The sequence below is a fragment of the Trachurus japonicus genome, chromosome 13 (assembly GCF_045865225.1).
Source record: "Trachurus japonicus isolate A0001 chromosome 13, Traja_1.0".
In the NCBI taxonomy this organism is placed as follows: Eukaryota; Metazoa; Chordata; class Actinopteri; order Carangiformes; family Carangidae; genus Trachurus; species Trachurus japonicus.
The window spans coordinates 33,875,765-33,897,641 of record NC_140919.1 but is presented as its reverse complement, the minus strand read 5'-3'; the positions used below and the strand labels follow the sequence as shown (position 1 = coordinate 33,897,641).

Genomic DNA, 21,877 nt, shown 5'->3' with positions numbered 1-21,877 from the left:
AATCTTTTCATCTAACATTAACCCAAAATGTCAACCTATTCCTTTTGAATTCAGTTTTGTCAGATTCTGTGCGCAGATAGTAGACGAGTTAACTCAAAAACTTCAGGCACAGGACTTCGACTTTGAAAATCCAAGAGCACAATTTCATACACTTGAACAGAGCTATTTGATTTCATGCCATTTGACAGCAACATAGCTTAAAGAAGCTCAGTCATCTGTGCCCAAAGCTGTTAATGATGTCAGGCAAACCTTACTCATAATCAGAGCAGCGTAATGTTGAACAACAAAAGACTGCCATCATAACCAGATAAACACTAATATATGACCCATGCCTGTAGTGCTTTTCACAAGAGATTAAGTCTCTTTTCATCATGTTTTGTCCTGTATAAAGTTAAGATATAGATACAAACTCCCTCAGCATGCATCAGCATCAAAGTCAGTATAATGGTTGGTAGAATGAGAAAGTTAAAAAAGAAAAACCTGTGACTCCAAACTTTTGGAGCCCAGAGCAAATGTTCAATCAGCTCAGGCAGCTTATGGGGATTAAACTCTACTATTAAACCTCACTCTTCCTGATGTCTGACTAAAGCTATTGTGTCCCTGCAGCGCGCCTGCCATGCTGACTCCAGTGTCTGGTTCCTCCTCCGCCTCCGTCACATCCTCTGATAAGTACGCTGTCTTCAAGCAGCTGTCTGTGGATCAGCCTGCAGAGCCTACACCACATGCCTCAGGTACCTCATACATACACCTCAGAGAGGCTTTATGGTGTGTTAGGAACATTGTCTGCTCTGCAGCTAAGTAAACCATGGGAAGAAAAGATTAGTAGGTTAGGAAAGGAAACATTTAAGCCACAGCAACACAGAGGATAACATAATTCCTGTTGTTATTTTATAGTTGGATAACAGGCAAGGATTGATTGAAAGCAGAGAGTGACACATCACCTCTGGTATCTATCACTTAAACAGGCTTCATTTCACATTTCACCCAGACACAGCTAAGGCATAGTCCAACTACTATTTTGTAGATTCTGAATTGTTATCCCATCTAATTCACTGAATAAAGCATTTATTGTGAGTTAAAAAATAATACTGATTCCTGAAGGTAACCTACAAGACAAAGTCTTATTAAACTGTAATGCAGAGGAAACAATTTCCAAAGCAGCCAAAGTCCAAAGTTTTATGGAAATCTTTCTCAACTACTTAAAAACTCAGTAACTCAGTGTGCTACTTGTTGGACAACTTTAATTACAGCAATACCTGCCAGTCTGGTAAATGTCTTCTTTCTTTTTATGTGTTTTAATCCAGATAGTGGAGACAAATACAGTGTTTTCAGACAGCTGGAGCAACCTGCCGACAAGAAACCAGTTGGTAAGAAAGTTACACATTTAGGTCAACACTCTTGCACTTACATATATACTGTACAGTATTAGTGAATCCGTAGCTTTTCGTTTTTTTACCTCCTTTTTTCCTTTTGACCAAACAACAAAGATTGGGCTCTGAGATGGTCCCTGTAAGCAAGTGGCTAGAGGAACAAAAATGATATTACAACCTCCTCAGGAAACAAACATTTATTGTGAAGAGAGTGCCATTACTTTTAGATTCCCTCTAATTAAACATTTAATTTAAACTTGGGTAAAGCTGTCAGACCACTATAATGACATGTTAGTATTGTTCCATATTTACACCCTATCTTGTTTTGCAAGTCTGCAGTGTTGATATAAGTGTGTTTCCCGTCCCTGTTTCATTAGAACAGTTTCCGATGGGGACGTCTCTTACAACTCCAGTAAGTCATGCTTTGCAGTGACCTTTCCTTGGCATTGTCAGACTCCATCTCCTTAATGAGCCCATTAGTTATTTTTCTCCGCTGCACACTAGCAGTGTGAACAGACTCTCTATTTTAGTCCATGCATACCACAGTGGATTAACAACTGCCGAAACGCAGTGCATTCTGAATTTTTTCTGTGTGTTTTTATTTATTTTATTTTTTTATCACTGTCATGTAGCATCATTTTGACATAAAAAGACAAATAATTCTGCTATAATTTTAGTGTATATATGAGGTTTCTCATTACAAAAATATCCATCTTAACCAGTAATTTTAATTAATCTTTAATGTAATCTTTCTAAAAAAACATTGTTGAAAATTGACTCACAAGTCAAATCTGTCTTTTAAAAACCAGCTTCACATGTAAGACATGAAGGAGAAGTTAACATTTTAAGATGGAGATTTGTTTTGCAGAAAACTCAATTATATTCTGTCCCATTTTGAACAGTTGACTGCATGGTAGTGGGGACAAATTAGTTTTAAGATTTATTTGTGTTGTGCAGTGATGTTTGCCGTTCTGTGTTCACTCTGCAGCCCACAGCTCATCTGATGGCTGGGAGTTTACCATGAGCATTCACGATGCAGCCGAGGCAAACTAATCCACCCGCTTCCTTCCTTGTAGGAATGTAAAGTGACAGAATCGTGGCTGTCGCAGAGGATTTTTTTGTCTGATATCCCATTAGATCTGCCTGCCATGTTAAATGTTTTTTCACTGATCTTAAGTTGTTATCTCTGGTTCACAGGGGAAGTATTTGCAGATTTCAAGTCTGTCAGCGCTGATGATGGCTTCACAGACTTTAAAACCGCCGACAGCGTCTCTCCCCTAGACCCTTCAGAACAGGCCAAAATCTTCCAGCCTGCCTTCTCCTCTGCTTTCCCAAACTCTCAATCTCTACAACAACTACCACAGCAACAGCAGCCAGCAGTGTCTCTTTCTCAGCCCAAAAACCCTCTAAACATGGCCGACCTGGACCTTTTCTCTTCTATAGCTCCCTCTGTTCCCGCCCCCACCGAGACAAAACCCACCTTCCCCTCTGTGTCTGTGCCCCCCTCTTTAGTGCTCCTACCAGGTGGAGCCAAACCCCCGGGGGCGGGGGCAGATGATTTTGGTGACTTTGCCCTCTTTGGCTCCTCCTCTGATGCCACGCAAGCTTCAGCAGCAGGTGGCGCCGCAGCCGCGCCTCAGGACGACTTTGCAGACTTCATGGCGTTTGGCAGTTCTGGTGGGGAGCCTAAAGGGGAAAGTAGTGCGGGTGTCCAAGGGGAGACCTCCACCCAGCAGCGGCCTCAGCAGAGCACAGACAAATACGACATATTCAAGCAGCTGTCTCTGGAAGGAGGTCTCGCCAGCGATGACACCAAGGAGAGCGGCGGCGGCTCCTTCTCTTCCCTCAAGAGCGACACGGACGACTTTGCCGACTTTCAGTCTTCAAAGTTCTGCACGGCGCTCGGGGCTTCGGAGAAGACCCTGGTGGACAAGGTGGCCGCTTTCAAACAGGGCAAAGAGGACTCTGCTTCCGTCAAGTCGCTCGACCTCCCGTCCATCGGGGGCAGCAGTGTGGGAAAGGACGACTCTGAGGACGCACTCTCGGTGCAGCTGGACATGAAGCTGTCGGACATGGGCGACCTGGCTTCAGGAGACCTGAAGCACGTGATGTCGGACAGCTCTCTGGATTTGCCAGGTCTCTCCGCCCACCAGCCCCCTGCTACAGGTGAGGAACTAGTGCGTTTGCTCTGGTGAGGCCCTGTCTGGTTACACACAGTATTAATTCCAGGGCCAGCAGCGGCCTCTCCTCCTCAGTGCCCACTTATGACCACCAGACAAGGGGTCAAAGGGCAAATGATGAGTTTAATTTGCTCAAATACAGAAGACAGACATAACACTACATGAGTAACATATCATATTAGTTGCATCATATCTTTCATTCTACATTTCATTCCATCTCAACATATTTATTTATTTATTTATTTACATATTTATTTATATATTTATTTATTTATGTATTTATTTTAATCTTAATTCCTCTTTTATTTCCACATTCCCCTCCCTCATTCTTTGCATACATTATGATTATGATGATTATAATTGTTATTGTAGTGACAGAAAGGGCCCATATCTCTGTTTATGTACAAATGAGTGCATCGGGGGTGTTTCATCAAAGTCTCTAAGAAAATCCAGACTATGGTTTAATCTTGATCCTTGAATTAGGGCGAACTCCAAACCAAACCCCGACCCGTTCCATCAAACGAGATCAGCTGGCTCCACTTGACACTAATTATGACACAAAGTTCCTTCTATTTTAGCATTTTGTGAACCATTGATCTAGGTGTGTCTCATAGCTCATTGGGTAGAGCGGATGCTGCAGAGTGTTTTAGTCCTCCCCGCAGTGAGTCCGAGTTCGAATCCCCCGCTGGTCCTTTCCTGTGTGTTCCGCTCACTCCTTGTTTCCTCTCTCTCTCCACCTGCCCTCTTGAAATAAAGGTCTAAAAGTCCAAAAAGATACTTTTAATCATCATCAAAGGTACAAAGTGAACGTAGATAGTGACACCTATTAACATTTAATTCATTTAGCCTATGACCTAAATAAATACAAATTCAATTCATTTATTTATTAGTTTAATTTTATCTGTATTGGTGTACCTTATTTTATCTTATTTTTTTAATCGGCTAGTTAACGTTTCAGCTCCTTAGCGTTTTTTTTTTTGTAATGAATTTCAATATTTTATATCATATCATTTTATTATTACATGAGGGAGAGTGTGTCAAAGCACCGGCAGAACTGTCTTGCTCCAGACCAGGATTGCCCGGCAGCATAAGTCACCATGGTTACAAGGCTGGCATTCGTGTTAACCACTTTGATGGAACGGAGTTGAGGCTCAGGTTGATGGAACGGAAAGTCGGAGCTTAGGTCGAAGTGTCAGGCTTAGCCAGAACCATGTTTCCATGGTTACCGAGGCGGAGATACGTTACCGAGGCGGAGATTATGTTAGCCACGTTGACGGAACTGAACTCTCACTAGAATAAGCGAGACTTGGCCATTTAAGCCAGACTTTGAGCTAAGCGAGCTCGATGGAACAGCCCTCTGGTCTTGATGTGTTGGCAGTCAGAGTTTGTAGATAAAGTCCCCAGCTGTTGTCTGCGTGACTCGGATAAGCTCCCTGTTTGTTGTGTCCACGCTGCAGCGCAGACTTTTTCCGTCCCTTCAGTGTACCTTTTGTCTCCACAGGCCAGTCTGTGTGTGCGTGCATACGTGTGTGTGTGTGTGCGCGCGCGTGTATGTGTGTGTGTGTTACTGATGTGTCTTGCAACACAAACAGAAAGGCTGAATTGAATACAGACGAGTACAGGAGGGTTTAACAGTGATGATCCTCTTGTTTATTTTAATCACAGGTTTTGCACAATAGGCTGCAGTTTACCAAAGGCATAATCTGTAAGCCATCATTCACATTTGTTTTTAACTATTTAAGCATCTGGTTTGTGCCGATTGCGCCCCAGATAATATGCTTTTGAGTAGCTAAAAATGAAATAGTACCGTGACTAGGAAGTTCTGCATGCAGAAACAGCAAACAAGCTATTTTCAAATAGAGCTACAATATTTTGTCACAAAAGCAGCTGAGATGTTAGGTGCATTAGAGCTGGATGCAGTACAATTTTTGTGTTTTGAATGTGAGCGCGTCAGCTATTGTATTACCCTGCAGTATTTTCCGACTTGTAATGCAGTATTATTTCATCCGGCCCTCTTATTACAAGACTTTTCCATAATCGTGTATCAGCTTTTTCTCCCCTACCTCACATCCATGTAAGTGGAGTTAAGGTTTACCTAAAACTTGTTGTTGGGCCGTTTATTTAAAAGGAAATCCAACTAATTTCCGTAATAATCAGGTAACGTCCATGTCAGTGCTCCCGTCTCCTCCTCTCTCCACTGCTCATCATTTATTCATCAAGCACCTCACCTTCCATGTCACGGCTCATGTTTCACAGAAAACATTCAAGACCAACTCCTCATGTAACCAGAGACTGCGTTTCAATCTTTGTCAAATGGAAACCTTGCAACTCAGATGTTTATGCCTTTCATTTTTAAACTTTATTTGACAATTTTGAATGGTTTTTTGCGAAATATGTACAAGTTGACAAGGTCCTCACCTGACAAGTCATGCCTTCACATGTCTGCATGGATGTTAAAGTATCTCAAGATATCAGTTATTTATCAGTTCAATCACCCTGTAATGCTACCATATCAGTTCAACCAAGGAATCTATATTAATTTCCTTGAATAGAGGAAATCATAAATGTAAAACATCCCCATTGCCTTATATCAGTTTCTGTACAGTGGTCAGATTTTGGTTGAACCCAAACAGGCCTCTCTGTACAGAGAGGAAAACGATGTGTTCAAACAAATAGTCCATGGAAATGCAGCTAAACACTTAGGCTCCTGCTGATTGGGCAGAGACAGTGCCCAGTTTAACATTGACACATTCCTAAAAGCTTTTACGCTGCTCCATATTTCCCTTTCACACTTTTCTGCTGTTCTTGTTCTCAGAGAGCTCTGGGACACACCTGTCGTTAAAAGTGTAGCAGGCCGAGCAGTTTGAGCGCCTCACCACGCTTTGCACTGTGTTTCTGAACTTACATCGATAATCTTAAAGAGACAGTATTTCTTTTGCAAGGTTCCTTTTGAGTCTGGCGCACAAAAGGAATCTATGATCTTACTTTTATTTATTTCTTTTATACCGTTATCTCTCTGATATTGCAGCATGAATTTATCATGTGTGGCTCTATGGTCTGGCTCTCTGAGAACACAATGAAGTTAGTGTTACCCTTCCTGCCTTGCTTTTTGCTGCAGTGTGCCTGCCTTTTCAATTTGTGAAATTGACAAGAACGTAATACAAGATAACCATTTTATGCATAACAGGACTACAAGTTGTTTTTATCAGAGGAAAAATGTATACATACAGATTTAATAGTGTATTTTTATTACAGGAATATGAGCTCTTATTTTGAGACTAGGAAGGCTCCCTGATCTTGTGATTTGCCAATTCTGTAAATTAAATGTAGCCTACAGTATTTAGTAAGACTGATATGTTTATTCAAGTATTTTAGGGTAATGTTCTAATGTGGACATTGCTGTCTTGAGAAAATAATGACGTGTTATAAGTTCGGGATCACAAGAGTTTGTGCACATTAGCCTGCTTTTGACAAACAATCACTGTAGCAAGAGAAAAAGGATACTGTCTCTTTAAATCTGTTTCTGCATCTGTGATTGGATGTAATTAAGGCCCTTTCTGGGATGTCAGGTGTAAGGGTGGCCCTCTTTGTTTTCTGTAACCCTTTGAGTGCTTGAACAAGATCACTTCACATGTTTACATGCAAAGTAATGCAGATATTGTGATCTCCTCCCCTTAATTTTCTGTTAGCATGAGCACCAGGACTTAATCCTATTTCATAATTGACTAATTGCATAAAAAGAGCCTCCTAGGTTGTGGCTAGACGCTGCTTCTAAATGCAGTTTGTGCAAAACCTTCTTCACCAAATTCTCCCCTCAGGTCCTCAAAGGGTTGATGCCTCCTGCCTTGAGCTTGTTCTTTGAAATATCTTTTCAACCTGGCTTTTCAAGTGTTCTGTACTTAAATCTCTTTTCCAAAAAAACAAAAAACAAAAAACAAAAAACACCTGTTGCTTTACATCCTAACATTAAAGCAAAGTTTGTCATCTCCCCAGAATAACTGATTTTAGTCTGTGAATGTGCCTTCTCATTCTGGTTTCTGCTTCTATATCCTCGGATTATCTTTGTTTTACCTTCTCGCTGTTTGTTTTCTTCCTTTTCTCCTGATTCTGCATGCCCTTGTATTCTAAATGACTGAAATCTAATTTAACAAGTGTTAGTTTGACAAACCTCTTGTAATGATAGACCTATTTCACAGTACTTTGTGACCTTTCTCTCTTTCTCTCTACTCATGTTGTCGTAATAAATATTACTGTTGGTATTGCTGAAATGCGTACCGTCTTATTTTCTCCATTCCTTTCTTGAGAGGCTGTAAAGTGATCTAATGTCACGAGGCTTACAGCACTAGATCCTTGTCAATTTCACAAATTGCTTTGTGTATCTAAGGGTTTTGTCATGCAAAATAAGAAGGGTTGAACAAAGACGATTTGTGTGCTTGTAAGTGTGTGTGTGAGAGAAACTGAGAGGGAGACCTGAATACTAAAGTGTTGACAAATGTGTGAAGGCTGTAAAGATCTGTCAGTTAGCGTTAGTCATAAAGAAACTGATCACAAACAGCACGACGCAGTGTAAGAAACAGAGCAGAGGTAGTGACAGGAAATATCTTTTATTAATGTTGCTGTCAGGAGACAAAATCCTTCAGGTTGCATAAAGAGATCAGCTCTGAGTATAGTTAGGCTTTTGTTAAAGCTGTTTGTCACCACTTAGAGCAGAACAGAGGAACTGTCCAGTACAAAACAAGCAGTTTTCATGTTCACTGCGTTCGAGTGAAATGATGGCAGTGATTTTCATTTCATAAACATGATTCAGCTCAGACATCAAAACAACTCTTCTACCCTGCTTGAGCCTATTTACCAAACACAATTCACAAAAATGTGGGCTGAGGATGTGTAAGGGTTGCCATGAGATCATGAGTCGATGCCAACACCCAAGAAATACGTCGGTACGTGCCTCTTTTTTTGCCGTCAGCGGGCCGTGCCAGTTCCTGTCAGAACTAAAACGGGCGGTATACACTCATGAGTCTGAGCATGTGGTCTCTGTGTAGCTACAGTCGAACTCTGGTGCGGTCAGCTTGTTATGTGAACACGGCTGGACCTTGATCCGCTCCAACCGCCCGGTGTACGCCACAAGTCATGTAAAACACAAGTCGAGTCATGTAAACATGACGTACCAATGCGTCTTTTTCTGGTCAGCAGACGCTCTGCCAGTTGTGTGGCGTTTGGAAAGCAAACGTGTGTGAACTCGAACCGGACAAGCTGAAAAATTAACTAATTATCATTTTCATTTTAAAATTCTGTGCAGTTTAAGAAGTTTTTGAAGCACAGTGTGCATGTTTTTTTTTTACCATGGTTTCAAATGAGTATCGAGAATTGTGGAAATTCACTGGTATTGGTATCGACTCCTGAAATTCTGGTATCGTGACAAGCCGAGTCTAACATAGTATGTCTTAGTGTTACAACAACATTAATTAATCAGCAGCTTCTATCATGATTGTGTGGAATAACAAAATCCATGAATGGCAGCTAATTGCAGCATTTTTTTCACATCTTAAAAGCACAAAATATGGCGAGGGGATACTGAACAATACATTGATCTCAAAGTAAATATTTGGTATTTTTGCTTTTAAATGTCTGCAGTAATGAATTAGTTCCCAATCAATTCTCTCTGATCAATGAAATTAACAGTAGTTAGTAATTAGTATGTGAATGTATGTGTGTTTGTGGTCATAACATGTTCAACACTTTGAGCATAAGTGAAAAATGAAAACAACATTTCGTTCACCTCCATGCCATGTTGGGCTGGAGACAGAAATCAAATGGGCACAAATAAAACTAAGACTATCTGCATGGCTAGACACTGCTAGAGGTAAAGAGAAAAAGTCCTTGGGTGAACTGACCCTCTGAGATTCCCAGCTCCGTTCTACCACTAGAAGAAAAGAGATAACACATGAAGCATAGACAAGTGACATAGTTAGTGATAATCCAGCTCCTATCATGACAGCAACTGTGCTCTTCCTAGGAACCACTGGTATGTTTGTGTTGTCATTGCAGAAGGAGACGACATGAAATTTGACCCCTTTGGGACATCGGCCATCAGCACCTTGACCAGCTATGACTGGTCAGAAAGGGAGGAATATCTGCCCAGTGAGGTCAGAAAGCCACAGGTCTTAGAAGGAGCTTCCCTCCCCTCCTTAGTCCAGGCACAGACAAAGGAGCTGACGGCTGGCAGCACTGAGAGCATCCCCAGCAGCTCCTTAGCAAAGATCACTGCCTCCCTCCCCACAGAAGACGGCTCATCCACAGATGACAAGTTTGAAGCCTTCGCTGACTTCGGCGCAGGTGACCGGGGCGGCGTCGACGATGAGGACGACTTCGGAGATTTTGCAAGTACTGTTTCTGAAAAGTCGGACTCACCAGCTGCCACCGCGGAGGCTGGCTCTGAGGGAAACCAAAGCGAGGCCTCGGATGAGTTTGGCGCCTTCCAGGGAGACAAGCCTAAGTTTGGCAAGTCTGACTTCCTCAAAGCCAGCACTCAGGCCAAGGTCAAGTCCAGTGAGGAGATGATCAAGAACGAACTGGCGACCTTTGACCTGTCTGTCCAAGGTGAGTCGCAGTCATCATGTTTTTGAGTCCAAGTGATGGTTATTTTCATGATTGTTTTTAAATGCAAAAACATGAAACAACTTTGGTTGCTGTGTCTGAAATGCGAAGACCTTTTGTTTTTCTCCGTGTTAGTCATTGTAAAATATATTGAAACTGTACTCCTCATTAGGGCCCGCATTTGTGGGGGCTTTTCCATGCTCAAAAATGCATGAAACTTTGCACACATGAAAATTAACAGATTATAAGGTCGTTGGATATAGGTGGGGCAAATTGGCTCAATAGCGCCCCCTCAAAGTTTTGTAAAATTAAGCCCCTCGTGTGAGTCATGTCAAGACACACGGAAAAGCCTCAAGAACCCACACCCTAAACACAACAGGAAGTTGGCCATTTTGATTTGAATGTTCAAATTTTGCGGTTTTCCACTCCTCGTATTTCAGAAAATATTTGAAAATATTTTTGTTCATGTTTGAAAAAACTCCTCCAATGGATTTTGTCCGATACTTCGTATTTGGTGACCTACATCATTTGTGGTCTACAAGACCTTTGTGATTAAAAGTTATGAATCTGTCCATCAATGGGAGTGGCCACTGTGGCGCTGCAAACAGCTCTCCCTCCCACATATTTCATGGAAACAGCTTAAAAATGTCTGGATATGATAAGAGTCCCATCCTGAACGCCTCTATATGCTAATATTCAGTGTCACTCATAGCACCCCCTTTTGGAAACAAGAAAACCATGTTTTACATTGACATGCACTAATTCTACACTCTTGACCCAACCCACTTCATTTTGTGGCCACATGATGCTCAAGACGATGAAGATGATGAAGCTACATAATGACACCTATGCCCGTGGCAGTGCAGGGAATCACATCCTCCAATTGGTTCATTTGATAAACCCTTCAGAATTTAAATGTATTAAATCCACCTCGATATAAAATGGAGAAAACCAGAAAATCCTCATTTTTGTGTAGCAAGAATGTGAGAATTTGCAGTTTTGCTTGAGAAAAAATGTATAGCCAATCTCACTAATTTTCTAGATGGAAATAACATTGAGGAATAGTTGCAGCACTAACATGTGATGTTTATATGTAAATGTCATCAATCCTGACATGTTTTTATTTAAATACCCGAGTCCCCTGGCCCACTTCATATATTTTACCCTAAAATGGATCAACACCCTCCTCTCCCCCCACACTGTAGTGCCCATCAGTGTCTGCAATAAAGCTGTCAGACATTAGATGGCAGTGTTGAGATGACAGCGCTGCTGACTGGTGAGATAGATCAGCAGAAGGCAACAAATCCATGAGCAGAAATTAGCCGTATCCACTTAAAGGCTGTTCATTTTTAACCACTGTTTTCTGGTGTTATGTTCCACAAATAATTTATCAGCGTTTCCTGCACTGTGATAAAAGCCTGTTTGCCCCGTAGATTTATCTCCCTGTGCTAGATTTAATTTGTGTGAAGAAGAGGACTTTACTTATTCCTCTTCAGCCAGTGGAACAGTAATCTGATCATTGTGGGGCTTTGGGGAGGGGGGGGGTTATGTGGAGGATGACGCATGTCTCTATGGGTGGTGGTGCAAGAGCATGTGTGGAGGATTACCTGTGTCTGGACAATACACACACACACACACACACACACACACACACACACACACACACACTAACTGGCAGACCCACTGGAAAAGTAATGTGTATGTTTGTACCTGGTGGTGTTTGTTGTGGTGCTGTGCCAGGAACTGTGCATGCGTGAGTCCCTATGAATAATTCATACCAGCGTATTTGTGTCTGTATGTAATTATGGTTTGTCACAAATTAAGTATTTACTCATGCTGTCCTTGTCCAGTAGGAATTAGCTGCAACAGAATGAAAGTATAATGGTTGCAAACAAACAGGTGCATATCTCAAAATGAGTCATCACCACAGGTTGTGGAATTGAAAAAGTACAAAAAAAGGAGTTGTTTGTGGTTCTCTCTAACATTATTTATCTCCCTCTACTCTTCTTCTCTCCTGTCATCGCCTCAGGCTCCCACAAACGCAGTCACAGCTTGGGCGAGAAGGAGATTGGGCGCTCGCCCCCGTCTCCGGCTCCAGAGCAGCCCTTCAGAGACCGATCCAACACCCTGAATGAGAAACCCGCTCTGCCTGTCATCAGAGACAAGTACAAGGACCTGACTGGGGAGGTGGAGGTGAGGAGGGCACGGTGATGACTCTACCACATGTTTGCTGCTGGTTAATAACCATCAGATTTCAGCGCAGTACTCTGGGAACATTACCTCTGTTGTGTTGCGTTCTGGTTTGCCTTTGTGTTCATTTGAGAAAAAAAAATCTTTTGCCGTGTTGTTGCAGGAGAGCGAGCGCTACGGATACGAGTGGCAGAGGTGCCTGGAAAGTGCTCTGGAGGTTTGTGTTCTGTATCTGACCTGATTGATAGAGGGACTATACAAGTAGTAGAATAATTAAGAAAATCAAAAGGCACTGAAAGGACATTTTTCATATCAATTATACTTTGGAGAATTGTTTTTTTTGCAATCTTTACTTAAGCCTCAAAAATGTTAAAAGTAACAGCTTAATTGAACAGCAGTAGGCAAGACAATACGTATATGTTTTCTTTTGACTCAAGTTTAAAACAAATCAACAGAAATAGTCATTTTGATGTTATCTGTTCCAGAGAATAAGAGCAGCTTTCTCTTAGCTCACAACTATTTTGTATCAGTTGAGGCAAGAGGTGTGAGGTGCAACATATTTGATCACCTTGTATGATAATGGTGATTATGAAGATAAAAAACACTCTAATTGCCTGTATTCCCACATTAAGGTCATCACCAAAGCTAACAACACCCTGAACAGCATCAGCAGCTCGTCTGTCTGCACCGAGGTCATCCAGTCTGCTCAGGGCATGGAGTACCTGCTAGGTGAGGAATTGCAAACCACACACACACACACACACACACACACTCATGCACACACAGCACTATAAGAAAGCCCGTGCTAGCTGTATAGTGTGAAGAAGAGGCTGTTAAAGAACCCTGTGTGTGGCCTTACACCTTCTGAAGGACAGAGGTGCAAAGAGGACGAGATTAAAACGAGCTGCGGTGTGATGGCTTATCTCTGCCTGGTCTGACAAGGTCCTGCTCCCTTATTGTGTTTGTTGGCTTTTAATGAGCTATGAGTGGCAAACATGTCACAAGAAGGGACTGAGCACAGCGTGCCTTTTGAAATTGGAACGAAAAGCGCAACAAAACATGTTTGTTTTTTCTTGTCAGGTGTGGTGGAGGTGTACCGCGTCACCAGGCGTGTGGAGCTGGGCATCAAGGCCACAGCAGTGAGCTCTGAGAAGCTGCAGCAGCAGCTGAAGGACATCAGCCGCGTGTGGAACAACCTCATGGGCTTCATGTCGTTGGCCAAGCTCGCTGTAAGATACTCTCCAAAATCATAAACCTGCCAGACCACAGGACAGTTATAAAGCACATATTATTTATGCATGCAGCTGCTTCCACTGCTTCTGTCATCACCCAGACATGTTTTGCAGGCCCAAGTGCAGGTAGGAAAACACCCATGGTAATAGAGCAGTGAAGGTCAATCACAATAAAAAGCCTGCCAATAACATAATGAAATGTTAGTGAATCCAGTATTGTTGGGTCCATTAGGTTAAAATCAATGATCCATTGATTTGGATGCAATGTAGCTGGAGTCTTTTGATAGGCCAGTGTTCAGATCAACAGGGTTGACAGGGACGGTATAGATTTATTTATCCAGCTGTCTGCCAGTGTCTGTAACACAGAAACAGGTAGGTGAAGGGCTGTCCTCATCCACAGAGTCAGCAGAGGGGGAATATTGCTTTCAAAGTGCCCAAGATAAAACACACACAAAAAGAGCTACTGTTTAATTGAAGTAGGCAGGTATTTTATTTTTTATTTCTTTTAAGAATAAGGATATGAGCTGGTATTGTTTGTTTTTACTCTGCTTTGTAGAAGTTCAGCGAAGGCTTAATAAGAAATTGCTGATGCTCTGCTCTGAGATCACTGTAAGCAGACTTGTTCTCGCTGGTGTTAGTATAAGAATAAAAATGACTACATTTTCCTCTGTAGCAGGAAGTAAAATTGTGTATGTGTTTGTGTGTTTGTCTTGTGTGTGTGTGTGTGTAGCCTGATGAAAGCTCCCTGGATTTCTCCTCCTGCATTCTGAGGCACGGCATCAAAAATGCCAAGGAGTTGGCTTGTGGGGTGTGTCTGCTTAATGTTGATGCTCGCAGCAAGGTTTGTGTACACATACATACGCACACACCCACAGAATTACTGTTAGTGGATGCAATTTTTATATAAATGTTGACGTGTTCATCCGCAGCGGACGACAACTGACATTTCTTTGACTTTGAAACATTTTGCAGAACAAAGAAGAAAGCACTATTGGACGTCTGTTTAAACGAGTATGAGACAGTCAACTGTCAACCAAATCTCATTCCACTCTTTCCTGCCAGGGGCCTTGGGGTCCTATTCTCCTCTTACCGACGGACCCAGTGGGGGGCCAAAGTGACAGGATTTATGTCTTTTCTGCTGCTTCTCTCTCACAGTTGTCTGCCTAGAAACATACAGTAACAGATAGAACGCATCAGACATGTGCCTAAGCCCCACCAACCAGAGTTATTATTAGTCAGGATTTTCATTTACTCACAGTTTCTATGCAGTTTCCAATGAAAACTGTGTCAGATTTACCACTTATAATTCGTGGTAACTTCTGTTCTCCAGCTGACCGTTTAAAACGTTTCTATGTTGTTGAGGGATACATACCTGACGTGATATAGTACTAGTCAAGAAATAAACATCTTCAGGTGATGATGTCAGGGACTCATAAATAAAAAGAATAGCGCTTGTATTGCTGCCTAGAGCTTGGCACTCCTCTCCCAACAGTTTTAACACGAAGAGGAAAGAATTGTAGGGATGAGAGCAAACCAATGTGTTTGGTCGACCTAACCCTCATTCAGGAAAGATTGGCTGGAGTGTAAGTTTCCTCTAATCCTTAAAGAGGAGGATAAAGGCACTAAGTTCAGTTTAAACTCTGATAGCATCCAGGATAGCTTACGATCCAGCAGCAAACACAACACAGTAGATAGACTAAGACAGATGTGTTCTGCTTCGTTATAGTTGCTAAGCTATTATTGGGCAATCACTGTTGGTGGAGGTGGAGGTTGAACAAACTGTCAGTTTAGGTTATCTTTGTCGTGATGCTTTTATACTGATGGATGACAAAAAAAAATGTCTAAGGATAATAATGTGTGCTCTTGAAATAAGTGAGAGAGAAGAGTTGTCACTTTGGCGCCTCAGGGTGGGTCTTTGCACTCTGGGATTGGTTCTTCAGGGTCACAATGTCATCACTTTGTCTTGAAAGGGTTTCATTCTCTATTCTGTCGCCTCTGTGTGGAGGTAACTGCTCACCTTGTAACTTTCATCTAACAACCATCGGTGTTTCTGATAACTGTTCAGTTATTAACTCTGACTGGGGCACAATGCGCAGAATTGCTGTATGTCTACCTCCTCGCCCACGGCGGCTGTGATTTTCATCGACGTGGGCCATTAATGGTTCTCTCAGACCCTGCGGTTTAGAGGGCAGGATGGTGGCACAGATTGTTTCTCGCGTTCCCTCTGCTGCTCAGCCAGAGCCAGATGGATGGTCCAGGCAAGATATGGCTGACTGAGAGGCATCTAGGCTGCGAGCAGATGTGGCTCACACATTAGTCATAAGCAGGGAGTACAGCTGATAATAGACCTCGACAAACAAACACACTCTCTCGCTCACCTCTCACTCGTGTGTGCATACAGACGGGCTGAAATTAATGCAGTTTTATTTTGTCTCTGTGCCACTAGCATGAGATTAATAACCCATCTTTTAATTACATTTTTGTCAGAGCCACACTGGTAAGAATGCATAAAAGCCAAGTGGAGAATAGCAAACCCTCAGAGTATAATGAAGTGAAAAAACGGCTTTGGCTTCAGCAGACAGCACTGATTGTTGCATTGTCCTTTAGTGAAGAGGCACTGATTTGTTTTTCAACCAAAGGTACAGAGGGTGGAGTTGTTGATGTGCCATCAAAGAAATATGAAAAGTGCTTGACAACGTAATGGCTCCTGTTCAATTCATGCTGTGAATTTTAACCTTTCAAATGATTCGTTCAATTTTTTTTTTTTTTTTACCATTTGTTGATATAAATAAGGCCCCCAAAAAATCATATTGTCATATTTAGCCATGGTTGAAATTGTCCACAAACGTTCTCAGCCACACTTTGTTGCTGTTGGACCAGTATTGTGGGTGGGTGTCTGTTTTCTCCTCAGGTTAGGTGACAGGTATGGGCGACCGGCAGCAGCTTTATCTCATCTCAGATTGTGACTCAGGCGGCGACAGCAGTTACAAGTTTTATCATAAGTGCTACTATTTCAGCTAATGATGCTCCAGCTCCTCCGCTAAACGATAAATGCTAATTTGAGCAATTACAGGCAGAAGCACTGGAAAGGATTATAAGTTGAATAATTTAGCATTCCTGGCTATTTATATTAGAGCAGGTTTCTGAAGTGCCTCAAGGATTTGGATTGATTATTGAGCCTGTGTGGCTTTGACAGCGCTGCTGATTTGAATTTAGATCTAAACACTCATGGTCTGCTCTGTGAAGGCTCCCGCCTCCTTAACATTTTACTTCATAAATCTGTTGTTAGGTTTCCCATCTCCGTCACAGCATGCATATTGTGGCTCAACTTAGCAGGGTTCCTACACAATGAGACAAGAACTTACTAGGATGCTACCAGGCCTAAAAACAGTCTGGGGATTGAAAGTGCATGTCAAAATAAGCTTAAAAGTAAAAAGATAAAAACACATACAAGTTTTGACTATTTGTCCCTGTAACAAATATTTTTCTTTAGCTACAAACGATTTCAGTGGCCACGCTGCCATTACTGCATGGAGAGAATTAAGCACAATATTGACACTGACAGTGAAGCAGAGATGTTCAAAGTTGACAGTCATGAGACCAACAACCCAAAATCCAAAGTTACTTGATGTATCACTGAAATAGAAAACATTTGGAGCCAAAACTAAAGCAGTTTGTTTAGGTCTTTTTTTTTTTTTTTTTTGCTGAATTTCTAAGTAATTATTCATTTATGAAAATAGTTCACAATTAAGTTTATACCAATCAAGTAATTCGTCCACTTATCATTTCAGTTCTGAATCAAAGAGTTTTACCTCTTCAAACTGGACAACGTGTTGTGGTATATTGTAACCATGGCTACAACTAGTGGTCATTATCATTATTGTTTAATTTGCTGATTTCTAACAATTGTCTTGAGAGGCTGAAAACATATTTCTCTGTCAGTTGACCAGTCACTTAATCAGCTTAATTGTTCTGCCTCATTCCCTTTAGTATAATCAACATGTTACCATGCTACAGGATGCTCTGGACTTATTCCTTGTTCAAATCACTTAACAATAAAACCCATTCACATCACAGTGTTATTCATCATGGGTCAACAAATGAAGTTCCATCGCAGTAATGGCAGCTTGTCTGCGTCTGTCCACAGCCACGATTTGTCTGAACTGTGACAGACTGTTATCATCAGCCCCCGCACCGGAATTTAATCGTAAATCAATATTTCAGATGAATCAAGATCAAATCTCTTGAATAGTGAGATAGAGAATGTGTAGGAGCCTTCGGGGTGATAACTTCATGCTTCTTTCATGTTTTCGCCCACAAACACGCTGCTAACAGGGTGCTCTGTCCTGGTGACACAGCCGATCTCTGGGTTTGCTGCTTGCTGCTCATTCTGTGCACATTTTCCTTCACTCTGAGCATCGCATGAATACGCCTCAACATGCTGACTCCTCTTATGCTTACAGGCATTGACTAAAGACAGTGACAGGAGGTCAAGGGTAATTATGCCTCCATTTATTTTTATTATTTTTCAGAAATAATAAACAGTGTAGAAAAGCAGTGCAGATACAGGGGTAGATGGTAACATTATCTAACCAGGTAGATGCTCAGTCAGAATCCCTAACCTTTACATGCAGCTACAAAGGTCAGGAGAATTAGTCACTGTTTTATCTGACCAGCATGAATACTCTTATCCCTGTTTTAGCGTGGAGCTCCCAGAGGCTTAAAGGTTTAATAATGTACGGCATCAGTCTCGTTAAAAAAGACTAAATTAGCCGCTATTCAGCACCATGCCGGAGAAGTCTAAGAGAAGCTGGAGAGTCGGAGAGGGAAGAGGCTCTGCAGTGAGAGCAGGAGGTGTTACAGTGTGTCATTGTGTGACCACCCTTTCATTTTGCATCCTCTCCCTCCAGCATTCCCAGAGTTGGCAGTCCTAAGTGCAGGTTTGTGGAAACAAGTAGGCCAGGGCACAAAAGAGCTCTAAGAGGAAATGTATCTGCTTGTGAAATCTGAGTGTGTGAGAAAAAGCAGAGTGGAAATGTGTCATTCAGTTTCTGTGAGAAAGCCGTTCGGATCCAGCTGAGCTACAGACTTGGGCAGGTGGAAATGTTTTTGGCTTAATGGTGTGTTGTGGTCGTTTCTTCTTCCTTTTTTTTTTTTTGTACGCAGTTGTTGCTTTCTGCATGCGTCTCCCCTCTCCTTCTGTGTGGGAGGCTATGATTCACTGCACATGACTCATTCCTCTCTCTGGCTTCAGCTCCAGTATTTCACCAGGGATGCAAACTCTTAAACTGTGCACATCATACACATTAGCATCTTCCGATTGCAAACACAGCCCTACAGCTGGGCCCTGATAAAAAAAAAAAAAAAAAATCCAAACTGGCATCACGGAGCTCAAATGGCGGCCAGATCACCATATTTCATTTCCTGGACAGCACGGTGCGTTCAGATGGAACGTGGGAGAGACATTAAAGTTTAAACAATAAGTTCAAGAAAAAAAAATCATGCACAAAAGCAGATCTTATTACGAAGCAAGAGGCTGAAAACATGTTCTGTCAGAGTGGAGATTCATGTTGCCCTTTTGTCTCGGGCCAAATAATTGACTTGCTGCATATTATCTAGCACAGAATGTAGCCAATCATGGACAGAGCTCCAGCTTTAATCCTTGGTCAAACAATAGTACAGCGGCACATGGTCTAAACTTCCTCACAGAACTGGTTCTTGCCAGTTTTAAGATATAAAATGACCAGAGTTTGGATATGTTCAGACTTCGAGTTCTTTTAGATTATTAATCTTCTTAAAGATGGTGAAACCCAGTCATCACTAATATATAATAAATTAAATACCAGAGACAATAATAGATAATAAGCTAATCTACAGCATCCAGCCTTTTAGAGAATTGTTTTGCTGCTGTAGCACCACCTCGCACCATCCTTTTAAGATTCAGATATTAATCACTTTTGCCATTTGAATGCATACACTGTACCTCTCAGCTCTCTTTGTCTCTTTCGTGTTGTACATTTATTTATTACACCACAATCACAGGAATACTAAGGAGGCTGTCTTGCCTCTACCAGTCTCTCCAACTTTGTAAATGTGTCACCGCATGTAGGATCCTCCTGCTTTGAATTCAGATATGATTGCATTCTTCAGAAAAAAAAAGTAGACATTCAGCTTTTTTTGTGAAGTCGAGATTTATTTAGACACTTTAGATGCTCTCAGAATTCGGCTCATACATCAGTAGATGGAGATTTGTACCTTCAGTGCAGTGGATTTTTTGAGGCTTCCTTACCTTGTACAATAACTCAATTTCATACAGGCCATTGTTAACAAATAACAAAGTAAGAGTCTTTCAGAGTCGTTCCCAGCAGATATCGTAAGACCATGTGTGTGAGAAAAGATCTCACCAGCTACAGGTAACCTGAACTAATAGTCAATGCAGGTTGGTTTTTACATGCTTTTAGTTTTATTTTTCCAAACCATTGCACTTTTTTACTGAATTTTTATACGGTCAGGGAAAATGTGATAGTGAGACTGTCTGACTTTAGGTGCAGACATAAGATAGATGACATCCATATCTATCCCTCTGCCCCCTGTGTGCACATGGCTTTACTGTCTCTGTGACTCAGATTTCTAATATTTCACCCTTCCACTCTGACAGGCGTTCAACTCGGAGACGGACAACTTCAAGCTGCTGTACGGAGGCCACCAGTACCACGCCAGCTGCGCCAATTTCTGGATTAACTGTGTGGAGCCCAAACCCCCGGGCCTCATCCTGCCTGACCTGCTCTGAGCTTTTGCTACAGCTGCCATGGTAACAAGACACAGGCTAATCAACATCAGATAGGAGGAGGAACAACAGAGGCTCTCACCTTGGACTGAGAGCAAAAGAAGAAGGTTTAAAGTCACTGGATCCCTCTGTATTTATTCGTTTTTTTATATTCTATCACTCAGGCTGTGTTCCTATCCATCTGTTAGTTTGTTTTAAATTCTCTAAATATTTACCATCCATTGTATTGTCATTATTTGTCCATGTAAATCACTTAAATCATGAAGGTCAACTGTATACTGTTGGTAAGATTTAAATCTATCACAAATGATGCTTTAACAAATTATCTCCACTGCAGAAAAAGGTGAATACTAAATTGTCACTATTATTTAAATTATTAGATGTGCAATATCATTAAATGGACTGGCAGAGGACTTCTGTAAACATCTTGGGTTTTTAATGTCACTTGTTGCTTCTCGTCTATTTGTGATGAATTTTATTCATGACTCTCTTCATTCCCACTGAACCAGAGCTGTTGAATCATGAGCCTATTATCGTACTTGAATTACATTTGTTGGGCAGGTCTGTTTGATGAAACTCTGTGGCTGTTTTGGTTTTAATATCGTCTCAAAAATCTTTAACATTCAAACCATTACTGCCGTGCTGGAGGGCAGATATCTACCTTTTTATGAATTGTGTTGAATTAACTGCTCTGAATGTCTTTTGCACTGTCGGAGGGCGTATTTAAATAGTATTTTATAGGTATTTTTGCGGGGGGTTGATGTGATTTGGGGAATGAAGGAAACATTGTTAATGGTTGTGTTTTTTTCTGTCTTGGCGTTGTGTGCAACCAGAGCTAAAAGCCCAGAAGAAGTTGACTGTGATTCTGAACTAAAATTGCAGCAGCACTTTTTGTATTTGACAGCGTGTTGCTGTAGCAATGCAATTGTAACTGTAATGTGAATGTGATGTAAATAAATATGCATAGCCTAAAGTGTGTCACCGATTATTCTATTGATCAGACAGGGTTGGTTTGCAACTGGTTGGATTTCTGTATGTGTTGAAGCACGTGTAGTTTTAACATCACTTTTCCAAACTCAAAAATGATAAAATGTAAAGAAGAGATAAATGATGTGTATGTCCTCTTGAAGTTAAGCAGGAAACACTAACAATATATAAATAAATATATGCTATTCCTCTTCCATGTTTTCTAAATGGTTTGTTGTAAATATAATAAGGCGTCGCCTTTTTAATTAAAATTATGTTCTGTTTCATCTAAATCAGTCAGCTCAGCTGTAAGTAGGTTTTGAAACAGGGTTAAACCTGCCAATAAATGCAGATTGACCCTTTTTCTACCAGTTGACTTAATGGGTTTTATGACCAGTGGAAAGGAGCTTTAGATTAAACTTGGACCAAGTCCAAAAGGTCCACAGTTTTAGCATTAGCTCAGCTAACAGCTGGTAAACTTTTAGTTGCAGATGACAAAATCAACCATTGCAATTAAAATGAGGAGCCTCCATATCTTAAATGCAGTTGTTGTTT

At 41.4% G+C, this 21,877-nt stretch overlaps 1 protein-coding gene across 19 annotated transcripts in view; it reads left to right on the top strand.

Moving 5' to 3' along the window:
* synrg (synergin, gamma) overlaps positions 1-21,327 on the top strand; it is a 36,495-nt gene extending 15,168 nt beyond the window's left edge. For 10 of the 19 annotated variants that reach the window (XM_085796123.1, XM_085796121.1, XM_085796117.1 and 7 more), the window contains 12 exons: positions 607-731; positions 1,305-1,367; positions 2,568-3,536; positions 9,599-10,150; positions 12,177-12,340; positions 12,501-12,554; positions 12,970-13,066; positions 13,418-13,566; positions 14,300-14,410; positions 14,542-14,580; positions 18,033-18,065; positions 20,228-21,327. In XM_085796123.1, coding sequence (XP_085652249.1) covers positions 607-731; positions 1,305-1,367; positions 2,568-3,536; positions 9,599-10,150; positions 12,177-12,340; positions 12,501-12,554; positions 12,970-13,066; positions 13,418-13,566; positions 14,300-14,410; positions 14,542-14,580; positions 18,033-18,065; positions 20,228-20,359 — 2,488 coding nt within the window. In that variant the 3' untranslated portion in view covers positions 20,360-21,327. The remainder of the gene's footprint in view (positions 1-606; positions 732-1,304; positions 1,368-2,567; positions 3,537-9,598; positions 10,151-12,176; positions 12,341-12,500; positions 12,555-12,969; positions 13,067-13,417; positions 13,567-14,299; positions 14,411-14,541; positions 14,581-18,032; positions 18,066-20,227) is intronic. The other 9 variants (XM_085796125.1, XM_085796120.1, XM_085796119.1 and 6 more) reach the window with 3 other exon arrangements.
* Positions 21,328-21,877: the final 550 nt, after the last annotated feature.